Genomic DNA, 19,988 nt, shown 5'->3' with positions numbered 1-19,988 from the left:
AAAATGAAGTCGGGAATGCCTTCGGGCCTGGAATTGAAGAGCCCTGTCTTACGCTCCATAGGTATGCTTGAGTCTGCAGGGAATGACGAAAAAATCATAAGACGATCAAACATTATGTGCCAAAGAGGCGGCTCTTCATGTCCATCATTTAAAAATGTATGGGCTAAGGTTAGGATATGGTCACCGTAATCAAACATCCATAGCCTACAGACCCTCAATATAACAGGGTCTCTTTACTGGGGGCGTTTTCTCTGAGGAGAATAGAGAGGCAGTGCCTCTGCGCACAAAAAAAAAACACAGAGAGAGAATAATCAATGGTAAAAATATTAATTTTTCTCTATTATTGCAGTTATTCTTTTTGTAGCAATGTCAAAAATGTTTAAAAATGTTGAATTTTTTTAACACAATCATAAATATATTATAGCATTTGTTTACTTGTTGATAGTGTGAAGTAAATGGTGTTCCATACAGTATGCTTCAATCCAGTCACTGTGCAAACATTAAATGCAACATTAATTCACACTGAACTAAAAGTCAACCTAAAATGCTGAAAAAACTGTTTGTCTCTTCATTTCAGAAGATCAACACACATCACTGCACTTTACCCACAGAATCTGTCCCCATTTCATTCCAGTCAGCTATGAATATCTGAGAGAATTATGTGTGCTGTACATCACATATTATATTACAATAAGTAAGCATTATTTATCAGCCTATCACGCATATGCAGAGATTCTACGAGGTGCAGGATACCATGCTCAGTCCCTTCGCTCTCTGTGGTACACCACTGCTCTGTCTCATCTGCGTTATTTATTCATTTGTTGCCATGAATTATGAAGGAATTACTCCAATGCTACACAAACATAATTCATAAACATCTACAGTGCAGCCCAAAAGTCTGAGACCATGTAAAAAAAAAAATAAAGGATTTATTTTATTTAAACATGGAAAAACTGTTAGAATTTTGAATTGAAAACACATTATGGTGTAAAATAAGGTAAATAAAGATGATATTCTGTACAATGTCTAGGCTACTAATCAGATTTGAAATCAAATAAAATACAACCTCAAAAATATTATTCTGAAAATCATATTTCAATTCAATGTTTCAGCTAATTTATTATGCATACAAACAAACAAATAAAAGTACAACTAAATAAATAAAAGTCTCAGACATTTGGCTCCCACTGTAATTGAAGGTCCTACACTTAGGGATCATTCTTCGGAACAAAGGCAACTACGCAATTCATATGAAACTTGTTCTCCATTCTGAAGCACCAGAGCAGCTCTGAGAACAAAGATTTTCTGGATCACGTTATTTAACTAACATATGCATTAATGAGTTAATCCATTATGCACTGCACATCCACAGTCATGCAAAATGTGTTTGGACACACGTTTTTGAGCCCTGTTGTGCCTGTTAGAAGAAGGTAAGTGGGATTTTTCTACAACGGATCCTGAAAGAAATGTTCTACAGTAAGTGTGACTGGAAGCATGCAAAGGTGGCAACTACTCGTCATCAACAGCGGTTCACTTCCGCAATTTATTTCAACTCTGAACCATGAGTTCACAAGAACCACACCTCAGATGTACTTTTCAAGAGTTCGCTATCACACCAAGCAGAGTGTTAAAGCACCCTGATTCTCCATTCATGAGGAACAGCCAGATCTCAACATAGAATATGGGAGAGGAACAGATGTTGATAGCCTCAATGCATAGGAGAAACCATGGACACGTGAGGAGGACACTGTTACCCTAGAGAAAAGAAAGGAGTATGACTCCATCTCCCTCAGAACTTCCTCTAGGCGGTTTTGAGTATGCTCACAAAGACTATTCATAGAACTTGACTAGAACAATTTTAGCTTCCATCTGTTTGCATCCACCAATGCTTGAGGGTTATAAAAAACTTTTTAAGATCCAAATAACTGTATAATGTGATGAATGACAAATTCTATATTAAATATTTAATGTAGCATCTAAATGTATAACAAATTAGACTGAGTGCATTAAAATCTCTTTTCCTGATCTATGTGCAATGCAAAAGTTCTGTAGATATTTCCCAGTAACAAAAACCTGGGACCCTCCGCCCAGGGGCCACATGTTGGTTCCAGCCTGTCAGCTAAGCTTAACTTGAAGCACTAGTTATAGTAACAGACTTGGAAAGAAATTTAGAAGGAAATCAATGTCTGAACTCAGTATTCCTCGCACAAATCGCAAGACCACTTTCCCCCTGGAGTGCACTTGAAGTTTCATTTCTCAGGAAGGAAATGCAGTTGGGAAGGAAAAGCTTTGGAAAATATTGCTGCTTTTGATAAGCTTAAAGTATGGGATTCATTTCACAAAACAACTAGATGTGCATTTGCGGAAACAAATATCAATGTTTTCAAGGCAATAGAATAGCGTTAAAGTTTTAGGGTAAAATGTCATAAACTAAAATTTGATAGAGGAAGAAAGGAAGAGAGATCAATAGCAATATGCAATACAGACGCATAGACAGGTGCCAGAAAGAAGTCCATTGCAATTAATTATGCAAAAGCGGACGGGGAATATACATTAAGTTTGAGTTTCAGTTAATTGCAGAAAACTGTGGAGAAGAAAAACAAAAACTACTAGATTTGCATTTTCTAAAGGAAACCACTGTAATGAAGAAGTACACTTTAGCATATTTTTAAAAAGAGTACTTATTACAGAAATAATACACTTTAAAAGGATATAGTACTGAATGTAATGTTTTTGAACACTGAATTGCATGTTAATTGTGATTAAATGCATTTCTTAATAATAGTTTAAACAAATGCAATTAGCTTTAATGTGTGTGGGGGTTTTGAGTCATTTAAGTAGGAGTTGAGCACATTTGTAATTTCAAAGTGATTTCTATTATCCATGTGTTATTACTTATTGATTTTACAAATATACTGACAAACATTTATGGTAAACTTTCTTCTCTGTTGAAACTTTTATGTCATGTATTTAAATATATTTGTAAGTGCACAATGGTAATGATGAATGTGCAAATTTGGAATATGTATACTTTTAAGAATTGAAGTACACTACAACTGCACATTCAATACAATTATGCACACTTCTTTTCACAAGGGAATACTAGCGCTAATTTGCAAATACTGTGGTTGGTTGCTTTTTTTTCCCAGTCAGTTCATTGTCTGAGTGGGCAATTCTTGGCCATAAAAAGCTACAGTGAAGACCAGGCTGTGCTGCATGATGAAATTTGGGCTAAGTAAGACTATCAAATTTCAAAGATATCCCCAAAGTGAATGCAAACACACTCTTACCCTCTTCCCGAGATTTCTGGATGAATGCGTCTACGCCGCTCTCTCCGTAATTCCCCTCCGACGCCACTGTGGAGACGTAATTCCAGCGCATGGCCCTGACTATATCCACCATAGCCTGTGCCTGATAGGTGTCCGGCGGTACCACGCGGGAGAAGAAGTCATAACGGGTGTTGTCGCTCAGCTCAGGAGCCGTGGAGGCATAACTCACCTGGGGAATCTATAGGAGGAGACAGAAACATAAATCCCATTCAGGCACTGAAGTACACAACTCCCAAAACACCCTGCTGCTTCTGAGCTCACCTCTGACAGATTATAACATGCTCCATCATCCCAGGCTACATCCCCTACCAAGCTCTCTCTTACACAGCCACAGGTGGCACACTCAAGACCGCGGGGATGAGCGCAGTCCATTCAGAAATAAGATGTGTGGAAAGCAACAACAAGCTGGTCAACAACTACCACACTATCACGGACTAGTTTATAGGAACCCCAATGAGATGAGAGTCTCTTAAAGGAATAGCTCACTTCAAGTGAAATTTTCTGCATTATTTACTCACCCTCATGAGCTTTGTTTTTTTTCAGTGGAATTCAAAAAGTGCATTTCTGAAGAATATCTTGGCATTGAAATCTGCTATAGCTCTCTTTGGCATGTTTACTAGAGTTCATGAGAAACTTGTGAGTGAATTATTATTTTGAGTCGGATCTTTTCAATTAACCATCTGATTCCCTTCATACAACTGTTCTGAATGATCCAGATTCTTGACCTCAGCTCATTTGACTCAAAGTTGTCAACTAAAGTGGAAGAATATCAGATTATCAGCGCGCTTGTCACACAGTTAAGCTTGCAACACAAAATTCATTTGGACTACTTTTATGACACTTTTATGGTGTTTTTGAATAATTCAAAACAACCCAATAGACTTAGGCCCTTCAAAATGTCATCCTCTGAGTTATGAGGGAAAAAATGAGGACATGAGAGTGAGTAAATTATGAAAGAAAACGAGTAAACTAACCCCTTAAGGGTCTCCCCGACTGAATTGTGTTGAGAATTCGTACACAGGCTACACCGAACAAGAGACACAAAAATCAGGCGTGATGTGAAATTTAAGCAATCACCATAAAACGGATCGCTGGTGATGCTCGGAATACATTAAGCTAATGTCAGACACAACATAATGGATGGCTTGCACCACCAAGAATGTAATTTATACAAGTTTATTAACTTGGCTATTGTGAGCCTACTCTGGCTTTTAAGCCCACTCTCTGCAGACATAATACCAGCGGTATGGCTCCATTAAAAGGGATCATAAATTCATCTGCGCAGAGGACAACAAAATATCAGTCAAAACAATAAACAAACAAGAGGCTCTTTCAAAATCCAAACAGACTGCAGGTCGATCATCGTCCACCTTGATATTGGCTAGTAACATTTATTGAGAATGTAAAAATTCATTTTTACAAAAACAAATATAATTTGTTTTTACAGTTGTTTTGAGGTAGACATAACGCTGAATGCTATCTATAATGGCCCAATTTTGCCTTAAATTTAACTTAAGCATTATGCCACAGTTTCAAATGTCTCATACATACAATCATTTATCAATCAAATCAAATCATGCATGAAATCTAATTCAGGAATATAAATGTAAAACATAAAATTAAATACTGGAATAAATATTGCATACTACTGTAAAGCTATATATAGATTAATATGCATGCTAGAACTGCCTCTGGGTAGCAAGTGGTCTTGCTTTTCATACAAGAATTTTGCAGGTCAGAGGAATAGCGACAGGCTGAAAGAATCCCTGTAAAGCAGCTCTTACTGCCTGACAGGTCACGCAATGCTGCCATTCAGTGAGTGAATATGATGGCTGCTGTCCTTTGCATGTTTAGTTCATTGGTTCAACTTCATGAGCAACTGACTGGCATCAGCAGAAATGCATGATCAATGTGTACAGCAGTTAAATATTTACCTTTCAATCTACATACATGCAGATACAACCTTTACATTGGGATCCAAACATCTGACACCACATGGAAAATCTGGGATTTCTTAAAAATGTCAAATGTAAAGTTATAACATAAAACTAAGAAATATTTAAGATTTGCACTATTTATAGGTAATCAAAAAGCACAATTGTGGCATTAACCTTGTGAACAATTTCTTCTAAATGCTTAGGCAATTTACATCTGGAATAAGTCTGCAGTTATTTTTTTAGTTATATTTGCAGCACACTTTTTTAATAGAGCACCACATGACAGTTTCAGTTTGGTTTGGCAAGACATCCCAATAAGCACTGCCTACACAGTGTTACGGAAAATCAAATGTAATCTCTAAAAATGACAACCAAATGTTCTTCTGACTTAATTAGGGGGATGTTTCTTATGGCCTCCCTATACAGTAGAGCATGGTGCTAGCAGTGCCAAGGGAAAGCAATGAACTGGATAAATGCATCTGTCAAATTTGAACATTTGTAAGTGTAAATTCTTTGGTGAAATTTTTTTTAGTTTAAAAGTAACATTTTCTTCATTCTCTGATGTCACTGAACACTTGAATCTGTTCTTTTTTCACTGTCTGGTGATTTATCTTGAGTGAAAATTGCATTGGATGGGAAATACCCACACCTGCAAGTCTGCAGAGGGTGCATGACTTTGGTAAGGAACACACATATGTGCAAGTAACAAATAGCCTCAAACATTTTTTTTAAATTGTCGCCACCAATACCAGCAAAATTTTACACTTCTTGGTAACACAGCAAAAAAATATGCTACTGACCAAAAGTTAAAGTATTAATATAAATAATAACAAATTCAATTAAAATGGAATATAGCCTTCACATTTTCTTAAAGGAAGTACCAAATAAAAAAAATTTAAAAAGACTGAAGAAGCAAAGAAAGCTTTAAGTTGTTCAGGTATCTAACAGCAGTTTCAAGTATTCAAATACATTTCCAGATAAATATACAAATAAATATAAAAAAAATTTAATTATATATATTTTTTAATAGGTCTATTCTCAGTGGGGAAAGCAAAATACTAATATGAAGAGGCAAACATTTACATCTTGAAAACAAAGAACTGCCTACAAGAAGATCTGTTATGCTGATATATTTGCAGCACATGTTGATGTTTTCAGCCAGGGATATGCTAAAATATATGTATACAAATTCTGTCAGGGCCAATAACTTAATGCATTACTCAACAGAGAAGAAGCTAACTCACATGGCATCGAATGTGACAAGTGCGGACGGACGTGTGCACACCAAGTAATGAAGACTCAAAATATTGCTGAGGCATTCTGACTGACATTATTCTAGATGACACAGGGAAATGTTCAAGGCTTTTATTTTCAGTAGCTAAACCAACAGCTGTAAAAATTATAATTTCTACATTAATGTTAAAGGAAACCATTAGTCAGGATTGAAAAAAAAAATCTTGTTTATATGCTGAATTCGACCCGACACCAAACCTTGGCATCGCTGAATTATTTGTAAATGTCATTGAAATGGTTCAAGTCACCCTGCTGATTTCTCTAACAAAGATTTATTTAATATTCCATGCTGAAACGAGGGACAAAAGAGGTTTGTGATGAATCTCTTTTCTTTGTGTCCAGACCTCTGAGGAGTTCTTGAGAAGAGAACCAAAGGTTACAGTTGTTGCTTCTCCTAACATGTGCATGTCAGAAGTAATTTAAAATAAGATTTATTAAACAGACAGTCTAGGTGAAAGGCACCTAATCATAGGCGGCAGCTTTGTATGAAATTAATGCGACTATCCCTATGCATTGCTCCGAGCCATGTGCGTATGCACACAAGTTTGCATAATTATGTTTGACTGCTATGCAAAGGTCAGAATTAGCGTTTGTCTAATAAATAGCCATATGCAAAGTTCATTTATTGCAGTCCCTTATATCAAGTGCTTCAAAAGAAAATAGTTTATAGCATTGTTTGCTATAATTAGCTGAATAACAGCTAAATACTGCGATTTCATCTGTCAGTGAATGAGCGAAATATGCTATTTGTATCTGGTGCCGGTGGCATCGGGCGACGCAGAAGAGGTTTGTGGACAAACTAATTTGAAACAAATATCCTTCTTCCATATCTAACGGCTTCTCAACTGGTATCAGCTGTTGTTTACAATGATAGTCAATGCAATTTTCACATCTGTTACTGTCAAGCTGAGGAGGGCAGCAAATGGCTGAGCTGTGAGAACAGAATGACAAAAAACGCTGCGTAATTATTGAACAAAACAGATTGGAACATACTCTAGCCAGGCAAATGGTGTTACAGTCAGCCATTGAAACAATTTCATAAGCCTGGCTCAATTTTCAGTGAATATTTGCCCGAATAATTAGAAAGGAGGAGCGTCAGTCTAAATATAGGGAGCATATTTTATCACTGTATATTGACATGAGCACGAGTGTTGCGAGGTGTTCTAATGCATCGAGCTACATCTTTTTTCTTAAATCACTGCATCCCAAATGTTGTAATTGCTTTTTGATGAAGCAGAATCAATGGCTCTTTAGCCATACCGCATGCCTAGACAAGCCCCTTGACAAAACTGCAGTATCTCTGATGCTAACAGAGGCATTTAGAAACTCAATCCTCCTTTTTTCAAGGCCACAAGCTAATTGAGAAATCTGCTGGTGTATTGGCCGAGCTTCCCTTATGTCTGACAGTGTGACAGTCTGTTCTGCCATCAGTGGCATGTCTCTGTAGTGACTTCCATTCACAAATGGATCGCTTTGTCTGCAAACGTGGTTCTCAACTGGTTTGCATCAGATTTTATAGACATCAACCTGCAACTGGGTTCTCTAAAATATTAGTAATAATAATAAATGTAGAAATATGTTTATAAAAGTATATTGGGACCAAAATGTTATTGCATGTTATTTTATTTATTACATTAAGTCATTGCATGTTTATTACATATACATAACGGGTCAAAGACAAGACGTGCCATATTGGTGTCTGCATCAAATTAAATTTTTAAATGTAAATATTCATAGTGTTTTTTTTACATAGTGTTTTAATACATAAAGCATATTTAATGCAAGTAAAGTATCTATTTCGATGTTTCAAATAAAATGACAAAATATGAGTGAAATAATGTTCCACCGTCATTCATATTTATGTAAAAATTAACATACTTATTCTGAAATGTGCATGTCAAATTTAAATGTATAATATGTAAAATATATCAGATTTTATATAATATAATATATATTTCATATATATAATAATAATCAATATAAATAACAATGACTATGTTATTTTTTTGCAATGATTTTATTTATTTATATATTATATGTTATATAATGATTCTTGTTCTAAGTAAGACTAACAATTTATTTGGTACATAAACTTTTGTTACACAGAATGACATTTGTTTCTGTAAATCATAGTAAAAAAAATAAGAAAAACGTATTAAAGGTAAAGATCTTTTTTATGCTCAGAAAAAAATTATTAAACGGGTCACATTCTAAGGTACAGGAATAAATAAAGCTGTATTAAAAATTGATGCTTGAAAAAACATTTTCATCCTCGATCCATGTATTACATCACATTTTAGGGAAACTATTTGTCAGTCTATTAAATGTGGGTTTATGTAATATATATTTCAAGATTAGCATTTTATGAAATTTGGGTGTACATAATTACAGTATTTAAATATGTTTTAGATGCTGTCAGTATGCATATATTGTGCATTTCAGCAAATATCCAAACATACAAAAAGGTAAACAAAGCGTTATGTAAAAATAACTACATTCTTTTGAGATGAGGCTGGACAAACAGCCTTTGACATCAACAACCAAATACATGAGAGGCATTTTCCCCTCTCTTTGCTTGCCTAAATGCACGATTATATGGTTTGTTGCATTTAATCACTTACGTTTAGCTTTGTTTTGACCTTATCAGAACATACTTGACTCGCCAGTTGAGAACCACTGACCTTGAAACTAAATTCACCTGATGCTTCTGTGAAATTCTGAAAAGTGTCCTCCAACATTCTCCACATGAACTGAAAAGCTCTATATAAAACAAGAAGTGTGTGTGTGCGTGGAAAAAGAGGTGGTTAATTAATCTTGGAGTGGCACACCTTCGAAATGTAACTTTCATCGCGCATACGTCAAATAAAAAGTCTGCTCATTAATAAGCAGATCTTGCTCTAAAACTGAAGACACTGACTCACCATGAATAATATTTCCCAGCATGCCTCAGATCTCTATTTAATATCTCCATCACTCAGTCCTGACCTTTGTAGATTTAGTGCTCCTTTGCACACTGGAAAATGGCATCTAGTCATGCTTATCTCCTTTAGCATCTCTGCTCTCCCGGGAAGACTGTCAACACAGGGCTTCCTTATGGCATTTCCTCGGTCAATCAAATTATGAATCATATTCATTTTCGGACTGAACGCCCAATGCTTGACTGAGCGGATCCTTCTATATACGTATATTTCTACAGTAATGAGGCTCTCAGGTAGCGCAGCGTTGGGTCATTCAGGCGGACGCAGTGACGAATTGGAAATTGGGAATATCATTTGGAAAAGGTCAAACTACTGATCAGAGGTAAAATGTATGAGCTGGGAAGGGCCTCTAGTTGGAGAAGGTACAGTAAGGCTTTGTCAGTTCATTATCTCCTTCAAGCAGATCAACATGTCACTTGTTAAGGTTGACAGCATGAGAGGAGCTTATCGAAGCAAAGGCTCAAAGGAGTTTCGGATATAGGCGCCGCAGGAGAGCCGAAACCAAGCAATCTAAAAAGAATCGACTCTAGACATCAGCTTGTTTTTTCCCGCAAGATCAATAAAAGACAGAACAGTCGTTTGCAGATTTCGGAAGTATCTGTTATTTGGGAGCAAAGTCGAAAGTTAATGGGAATTTGGGGCAAAAATGGCAATAAAATAAACAAATAGTCAAGATAAGGGGGCAAAAAAGCCCCTGCCCAGTTGAGCTAGAGCTATTATGTCTTTCATAATTAAAGTGAAAAGTGAAATAAATGAAAAGTGTCGACTGGGGTTACATTTACTATTAATTTTCTCTCGTTGCATCAGATTTCTTTTCAGAAGTGTTTGATTTGTCACTGCGGAGAACGCCAGCGTTCTTTAGTGCATGCGCTCATTGACTGAATTCTGAATCTGCATTCATGAATTCTCTCATTATCATATCCATAGAAAACAATAAACAAATTCAGAAACGATTCTTAGATTGTTTCATCTATAGACAGAACATGACAAATTCTTCTCCCATTAGAATGTTCTATTAATCAACATTAATAATCATTATTACAAGACGAAGAGCATTAATCATGAAGAATGATTTTGTCATGATATTGCATCTTCACCCTCTTATAAGTTCCTGTTTTTTAATATATAGGTTATTTAGACTATGTTATGTTATTTTTGTGTGAATACATGTACAGGAGCAGTTTATTGTGTAAATAAACATAAATGCCGCATCAGATGTAGCTTCTGTTCCACCTTTTTAGTGTAAAGATGGTGTAAAAAATTTGATTGGTAACATATAGCATTGTGATTGACTAAAGAAACACACAAAATACCCTTACAAAGTTTAAAAAATATTTTTAAAGCCCCTGTTTGTGAGAATAAATGTAATAGAGTAATTGTTATAGCAAATATTTATAGCATTCCAAGGCTGTATGCTTATGTTGTCTGGGTCGTATCTGGAGGAAAAAAAAAACATTAGGTTCTAATATTGTACAAAAGCTGTCTTGAGGTGCACTTTTGTGCTGTTTTTATGCTATTTAAACCAGAAAACAAAAACAACCTCTTTCATACACTTTCCCCCCTCTGTTTAAAGAACATTAATCAAGAAATTAGACACTTGTTCAACAACGAGTATGTGTTAATCAGCACTGTCAGCGAGAAATGTCAAATCATCCACACAGAGTTTAGAGACCATCGATGAGTGATGGTTTTACAGTCGGCTGCACCGAATAAATGAATAAGATCCTCGTGGAACAGCCAACATGATAACCCCCCTGAAGAATCGATAGATAGCCTAACAATGGCTTACGGAAACACTTGTTAGCTGCTCTTGTTTGTTTCCCCTGTTTTCATTTAAAGAAAAATCTCATTTAGTTTCATTAAAAGCATGACATATGATAGACAACAATGAGTCGACTGTGAACTCAGCTCCAATGAAAGACACCCAAAGGAATATGAATTTATTTAGCTCATCTGAATCGGCATTTTGCTGCTACTGCGGTGCGAGGTGTTGCTACAGCCCTTCGATAAATAGGGTGGCCGTGGAGGCAATAAAGGCTGCCATTAACAAGATGTGCAGGATAAACCCAATGTTAGAGAATTCCTCAACGACACTGCCTTGCAATCTTTCTCAGATGGATGAAGGCGTAAATTATAAATGCTCACAAGCGGCATCAATTATTCAGAGTTGCCTCGATGCTCTAAAGCTCTCAGTGGCTGATGTCGGTAAAATATTGGCAAGAGAAAAAACCACCTGCTTAATTATGGTGATTAGCTTTGGGGGCCATCTCAGCCTGCCTAAACCATACTTCTTACTTATCTATTTGACTGCAAATTGAACCACTCTAGATGACGCATTAATAGCATGATTGTTGATGATCTATTTGTTGCTGGGTCAAATCTTCCCTCGGAAATTACTTAATGTTAGTGTAATAGCATGTCACCACTGCTATTTAAAAACCATAAACGGCCGATTCTAATTAAATAAAAATCCCACAATGCAATGCACTCAACTTGACCTTCTATATTCCATATGACAAATAAAATAAAATTCTACATTAAATACTAAAATACAAAACTCAAAATGAGATAAGATTGTCATAATTTAAGGCATCTTTTCAAATACTCATTATTCAGAGTTGCCTCGATGCTCTAAAGCTCTCAGTGGCTGATGTCGGTAAAATATTGGCAAGAGAAAAAACCACCTGCTTAATTATGGTGATTAGCTTTGGGGGCCATCTCAGCCTGCCTAAACCATACTTCTTACTTATCTATTTGACTGCAAATTGAACCACTCTAGATGACGCATTAATAGCATGATTGTTGATGATCTATTTGTTGCTGGGTCAAATCTTCCCTCGGAAATTACTTAATGTTAGTGTAATAGCATGTCACCACTGCTATTTAAAAACCATAAACGGCCGATTCTAATTAAATAAAAATCCCACAATGCAATGCACTCAACTTGACCTTCTATATTCCATATGACAAATAAAATTAAATTCTACATTAAATACTAAAATACAAAACTCAAAATGAGATAAGATTGTCATAATTTAAGGCATCTTTTCAAATACTCAAAATGCAAATTAAAATGCAATGTGTGACCCTGGACCACAAAACCAGTCTTAAGTTGCTTGGGTATATTTTTAGCAATATCCAAAAAAACACTGTATGGGTCAAAATTATCGATTTTTCTTTTATGCCAAAAATCATTAGGATATTAAGTAAAGATCATGTTCCATGAAGATATTTTGTAAATTTCCTACTGTAAATATATCAAAACCTAATTTTTGATTAGTAACATGCATTGCTAAGAACTCATTTGGACAACTTTAAAGGCGATTTTCTCAGTCTTTTTTTTTTTTGCACCCTCAGATTCCAGATATTCCAGATATTCAAATAATTGTATCTCAGCCAAATATTGTCCTATCCTAACAAATTTTATTATGTTTGTTCAGCTTTCAGATTATGTATAAATCGCCATTTCAAAAAATTGACCCTTGTGACTGGTTTTGTGGTCCATGGTCACATAGGAAGCCACAACAATGTAGCAAATATTTATTGTTGCATATTGTTTATATGCAATGATATATACTTTTTTTTTTTTTTTTTACTTTTTATTCAGATTAGAATGCAATAATTTAGCAAACGTGATTGGAAATACATTTTGAATGTTACAACAGATTTCTATTTTAAATTAACATACAAAAAAATATCATAGTTTCCAAAAAAAACATTAAGCACCACAAATTTAAAAAAAATTAAAAAAGGTTTTATAGCTCACTATTATATAAATATATATTACCTTAAAGTAGTTATGATTTTTTACTTTTTTTGACATTGCCTCTCTTATTGTTCACGCACTCACCCTCATTACCACAAATCATGCGAGATAACTGAATATCTCTGCTGAAATACTGCAGCCGCTCAGTTGCCCTCCAGAGTCCTGTAGTCATATTTTCTTTACATTTGTTTCATGCCACCTCTGGATGGATAATTAAGTCTGTGCCTCCACAGCTAGCCTTTTTCTCTGGTTCTACACTTCGGTACAGAACAGCTATTATCATTCATGGAAGGTCACGCCTCCTCAGACATTTCCCCAGCAAAAAGGGAAAGTCTGACCAGTGTGCTGAATTCATCATTGTTTTTACTATGTTCTTGTCACAGACCTTTCGGACTGTAATATGCCTTCACACAGCTCCAATGCTCTCTCACTGGGTCCTCCATCCATTCAACTCACTGTGATTTCCGCTTTCTGTACAAACAGATGTAAAATGTGGAGCCTACAGAGGCCTGTGCAACAGTTTCATTATATTGTATGAGGTCTGTTCATTTTAACACATTAATTTAGAGCAATTAATAAAAAAAATAACACAATAAAAAGTAACAATTAATCATGCCACCTGACCCGTACAGTATGTGAATACCAAAGATGTTTTCATGTGCACAATAATAATAATAGTAATATATCAGCCTCCAAATTAATGAAATGAAAAAACTGTACATGCAATTAACTTGATTAAAAATTAGAGTTGATTAAAAGTCCTAGTAAAAACAAAGCATGTAAAAAAAATAATCTTAAATGAGCCCAGATAATAACATAATAATATACGTAATACATCAATATTTTCTAAGCCTCAATTAATAAACTGTACATGCAAATAACTAGATTAAGAATTAGAATTGCTGCAAGGTCTAGTAAAAATGTGTCCCAAAAATCTTAAATGAGCCCAGATGGAGCAAATTCTAGAAAAGAAAAGCACACAAGCCCTTTTGCTCTGCCAAACTGAGACACGTTTAGATCTCAGCATGGCACCAAGTGCTAAAATACCCCTCTAAATGTCAACAGCAGCATAAATACGTGCGCATTTGCAAACATAAGCACATTGTTTTTGGTTTTGTCAGGCATTTTCGTAGAACAGCTCTGGAACATTTTCTCTGCATGTTCTTGCAGTTAAAAAAAGTCAGTGTTTGCCCTGCAAATCTATACAGAGTCGGATGGTGATCGACTGCAAGTCAGCGGATCAGCATTGACTTTATCACTAGAGAGAGGGCAGCTGGCCCATCAGGAGGAATGACAGTTCACAAGTCGCCGGAGGGGCTAAGCGCCTGCTCTTAACAGTCAGCCTGCAAGGCTTCGACACAGTGTCACAGATCACTCCAAGCTCCTCTGCCTCATGAAACTGCCCCTGATTCATAGGCACTCCAACCACCACACACAACGTAATGATAGATGGCAGTTGTTGAAAGAGAGCTAAACTGTTGGCATATTTGCTCTTGTGACAGCGGAAATGAATATAGGTGCTTAGAAAAGTCATGGCTCTTAAGTAATTCATAACAATCAAGAGTACGGTGAAGCAGAATCTGTAATTTGTCATGTATTAACAGCGCTCTTTTGTCACAGTGAAAGCTTTGCGTTATCGTTGGCTTATCACAAAAACTACAGTATTTACAGTTCGCTCTCATTGGCGGGTGCAACGTTCAGATGCTGGATCTGATAAATGGTCTTTGTTATGCCAATATTCCAAGCGCCGCTAACCGCACACAGGGGAAAGGGACTGGCCAATTTAAAAATTAGGCCTATTTCAGCGGTTACAGAGAGTTTATCAACTGCAGGGGAATATATTCTGGTGCCTTTTTTTATCTTAATTCAGCTCTCGGTATATTCATTAAGACCTGAAAGCACTTTTTTTATCCGGAACTTTGGATTTCCATAAGCTCATTAGTGATCATGTTCCTGCTACGGATCAGCAGGGTTGGGGCAAGTAGTTATTATGCAACAGCAAGGCTACGCTGTTTAAATAGGAATATTTGAATTAATAATGCCTTTGTGCACAAACTCATTCAAATTCTTGGAGTGAATGAGTACTTTAAATCTTGTTATATGCAGAATGAAATATATGTAGGTTATGGTCAAACCTTTCCTTTGCCTTATAATGTGAATATTTTAATATTGCAAAGCTTATGGTCTGCACTCTACCCGATGAATATTTTACGTAAAAATGCATTTAAATGCGTAAGACCACAGGTGTGTGGGTACATCAAAAATGTAACAAATGTGTTGAAACAGTAATGGATTTCATCGTGTTTGAAATATTTTAAGAAACAGTCTCTGAAGAGCTTTTAAAGCTATAGCTTTTTTATTCTCAAGAAAGTAAGGAAGAAAGGATTTCACAGTATTATTTATGCATTTTCCCATGAGACAAGATGCAATTTCTTAGCAATCCTGTTGTCATAGCATTTCTTCTGTACTGATCATGGGTTTATTCTGGATTTAAAGGGACACTTCACACCCTGACATGGCAATTCTGCCATCATTTGCTCACCCTCATGTCATTCCAAAACTGTATGACTTTCTTTTAAGCAGAAAGGAGAAATTCTGAAGAATGGATGAGGACCGGAGCATTCAAATACTGCACATTCTTTGAGTCATAACTTTCACATTTTTAAGCTGATTCCGTAAAAAAAAAATTCCGTCATTTGCAGCAGCTAGGGAAAGATTATCCGTCTGTTACATGTAAAATTATTATATGAATTCAGAAGGCCTTCAGACAGAAGAATATGTTGCATGATTTGTAAAGACCACATCTATGGTGCTTTTGCATGCTTTTTGAAACCTAAAACCTCATGTCCATTCAGTTGCATGGACAAAAACTTGTACATTCTTCAAAATTTCCACCTTTTTTTAAATAAAAAAGCAAGTCATACAGCTTTGGAAAACATACTGGGGTAAATGGAGTAAATGATGACAGAATTTAAATTTTTGGTTGAACGACTTCGATGCACAAGCATCATTCTATTTTTAGTTCAGATGTCGTGTGCTATCCAGGCACACTAAAAAAGCAGAATCTGTACATTTTTCATTAACTATGTTTCTTCAGACTAACGGCCTCTTGATAATCACACTATCAATCACTAGAATCATTAGATAAGTAAAAGCAAGATTGAAGCTGCTTCCAATTTCAGATGCAATTCAGAGGTCAATTACAGTTCAAATTCATCCAGTGATGTACCTTATCAGGCATGAGAATCGCCAACGGTCTAAATCACTAAAACCGATATAAAACTGAATCTTTGACATTTGGAATTGGAGCTCTCTATTGGCACGTCCAAGTCTCCTATAAATGACACACGAGAAATGTTGGGCCTAGAGCCATTATGTTGCAATTTTTCTCAATGGCACTATGACAATAGGCTGAACACAAGCTGCTGCTGCTCACTGAGTGTATTCACACCAGCAAATAACCTAATTGGAACCAACTCGAGTGATTTTTTTTTTACAAAATAAAGCTGGATTCAATGTGAATCAAGGTCTATTTGTAGACAAATCTAACTGAATTGGCAATAAACTTGTATATAGAGGAAATTTTATTTGGGATGAATGCAACTGATTGACCCTGATTTTGGCATGAAGCTTACAATCGTATACAACTGCAAAGACACGACAGTGGCCCATTTTAGGAGTATTCCTCTGGAAACAGTCAATGCAGTCAGTCAGTTCAGAAGGAACATAGACCTTATTGTGCAGTAATGCACTCCTCCTAATTCACTCTTTTGCTTAAAGGGCTACAAAGACGCTTCTGACACAACAAGACGACAAACCCACAGGGCTCCAAAGTGTAGGTCTGTAAAAATAAAAGCATAGTTTTAAAATAACATCCATATCGCAGCTCTTATAACTCAGCGGTTGGTATAAAACCCCTTTAAAGTTTAGCCAAAAATTAAATCAATTTTTTTGTGGTTTCGTGAGCTCTTTCAAGACCCATTTTTTTTGTCAGTGATGCCAGTCTGATGCTCCATTAGTGGAAGTTGTCTTTTCCGATACAAGCTCAAGTACGGTATCTCCGTACACACTCATCGCCTCCAGCGTGTAGCTGCTTTAAAGGCAAATAGAACAGTCAAAAAGCAAGAGGTTATCAGATTGTGATGTAACCTAATAATAAACTCAACACCCAGTGGCCGGCATTTCCTGTTACACTGCCTGCAACCATTGATTTGTCTCTCAGGTTGCCATTTCAATTAGATACAGTATAGACTCCCCTCTCCCAGGGCAGTGGATTCTGTATTGCTCTCATTGTGTCTTACTCACTCAACTGAAATATGCTGGTCTGTGCAGAAAATTGTTTGTGTCTACATCTAGAAGTCCTAAACCTTGTGAAAAAGAAGTGTGCTTAATTGTAATAAAATTTTACTTTTTGTGTACTTCAAATCTTAAAAGTATACTTTTTAAAAAGTGCACTTGCAGATAATATAATATAATTTAAATTAAAGGCCACTTAATTGTACTTAAAGAGAGTACACTTTAATGACACTAAAAATAGGTTTTAACATACTTAAGTGCACTTTTTAAAAATGCACTTTATAATAATGTCTAATTAAGTATTATTTAAACATACATTTTACGTAATTATGATTTTATTATGTTTGAAATAAGTACACTTATTTTGATATATTTATCAATATACTAAAGCACATGTAAAATAATTGATTTTAATTTCAACTTAAGTGTGTTCTCCAAAATTACATTTGTTAATGTATTTTAAATGTATTTAGTCTATAATATACTGTATACTATGTGCATTAATGCAATTGAAATGCATTTGTCTTCTAAACTTCAATACACTTTCTTATACAGCAGTGGTCACCAATGTGGTGCCCGTGGGCATGGAGTCTCTGAGTCGCCCCCCCAAGCACGTTCTATAAAAGCCTAAATTAGTGTCAGCCGATAAATTATATCATATCGAGATCATGATCAAATTTATGTTAATAATGATGATAAGCTCTCGACATTTTTACTCAATATGGATTAATCACAACAGAAATAAATGTTACAGCAACCAGTCAGTGCATGTTGCTATAAGGCTGCATGTTCTGTGTGTCTGTGTGAATGCGTGGAGTAGTTTCATCTGATACACAAACTCAAACACACGTGACTTGCGGTGTTTTCAGCGTCTGCGTCTCAATATATGAGGACTTGAACACATGCACTTCATCTTCAGAGCTGCTCTGAGAGTCACTCCACCAGCTTTATGCAGTTTCATTTGAGAAAAAAATACCGTCAAATACACGCTGAAACTAAAATTTAAACTGAAAGACCTTAATGACAAACCATCAAAATAAAAGTCCGGTTTAACTTGAAATTATATGACTGTATATATTACTACTGTATACTACAATGCAATTCTCAAAGTAATAATAATATTATTGTTTTTAAGGACTATCATACAACCAAGTTATTTTTTTATTATTATTAATTTATACAGTTCTGTTGTGCAGCATCATATCTGATCAAATAAAATACAAATAAATAAAATGTTTTGTTGTAAATTGATTTTCATTTGATTGCATTTTAAAAGATTGATTCAATTGTTAAAGTTTTATTAATTCATTTCGCTAGACACCATTTTTTATGATAAATTTGTACTGAATCATAAAACACGGAATCCATAAGAAATCAAATGGAAAACACAGAATTTAGGGAAAAATTAAATGCATTTTTGCATAAAATGCAAGATACCAAGATATTAGAGGGGGGGGGAGCTTTATAATCTCATATATTTGTGTCGTGATACACCTAATATATATATATATATATATATATATGTATTGGTGTATATCAAACAATTAGCCCTTGAAACTATTTTAGTTTCTTTTTAGGGAGCCCTCACTCACAAAAAGGGTGGAGACCCCTGTTATACAGTATACTCCAATAAAATTTATTGTTGAAATTTTCATCACCAGCTCCTGCGCTATGAACTCTATGAAGTTTAATTTTCTACATAATATTTGACATACAGTGTCATTTAAGAGCATACTGTACTTAGTACTGTCATTTACATCTGAGAACAGAATACTTTAAATATCAGTATGCTGTTCTACGTCAATTAAACACATTTAAGTGCATTAAATGCAAGCAAAAGTTTAACAAATCTAAACAAAATTAATTTGCATTCAAAAAATACACGCTGAAACTAAAACTTAAACTGAAAGACCTTAATGACAAACCATCAAAATAAAAGTCCGGTTTAACTTGAAATTATATGACTGTATATATTACTACTGTATACTACAATGCAATTCTCAAAGTAATAATAATATTATTGTTTTTAAGGACTATCATACAACCAAGTTATTTTTTTATTATTATTAATTTATACAGTTCTGTTGTGCAGCATCATATCTGATCAAATAAAATACAAATAAATAAAATGTTTTGTTGTAAATTGATTTTCATTTGATTGCATTTTAAAAGATTGATTCAATTGTTAAAGTTTTATTAATTCATTTCGCTAGACACCATTTTTTATGATAAATTTGTACTGAATCATAAAACACGGAATCCATAAGAAATCAAATGGAAAACACAGAATTTAGGGAAAAATTAAATGCATTTTTGCATAAAATGCAAGATACCAAGATATTAGAGGGGGGGGGAGCTTTATATATATATATATATATATATATATATA

At 35.1% G+C, this 19,988-nt stretch overlaps 1 protein-coding gene across 2 annotated transcripts in view; it reads right to left on the bottom strand.

Annotated features, from left to right (window-relative positions):
- Positions 1-19,988, bottom strand: part of LOC107549321 (metabotropic glutamate receptor 4-like) — a 182,749-nt gene that overhangs the window by 67,208 nt on the left and 95,553 nt on the right. For both annotated transcript variants that reach the window (XM_016230369.1, XM_016230370.1), the window contains exon 3: positions 3,291-3,507. In XM_016230369.1, the coding sequence (XP_016085855.1) occupies positions 3,291-3,507 (217 nt within the window). The remainder of the gene's footprint in view (positions 1-3,290; positions 3,508-19,988) is intronic.

The sequence above is a fragment of the Sinocyclocheilus grahami genome, unplaced genomic scaffold (genome assembly GCF_001515645.1).
Source record: "Sinocyclocheilus grahami isolate Dianchi unplaced genomic scaffold, SAMN03320097.WGS_v1.1 scaffold368.1, whole genome shotgun sequence".
Lineage (NCBI taxonomy): Eukaryota > Metazoa > Chordata > Actinopteri > Cypriniformes > Cyprinidae > Sinocyclocheilus > Sinocyclocheilus grahami.
Note: the sequence above shows the minus strand (reverse complement) of the source record. Positions and strands in the feature narration are given on the sequence as shown.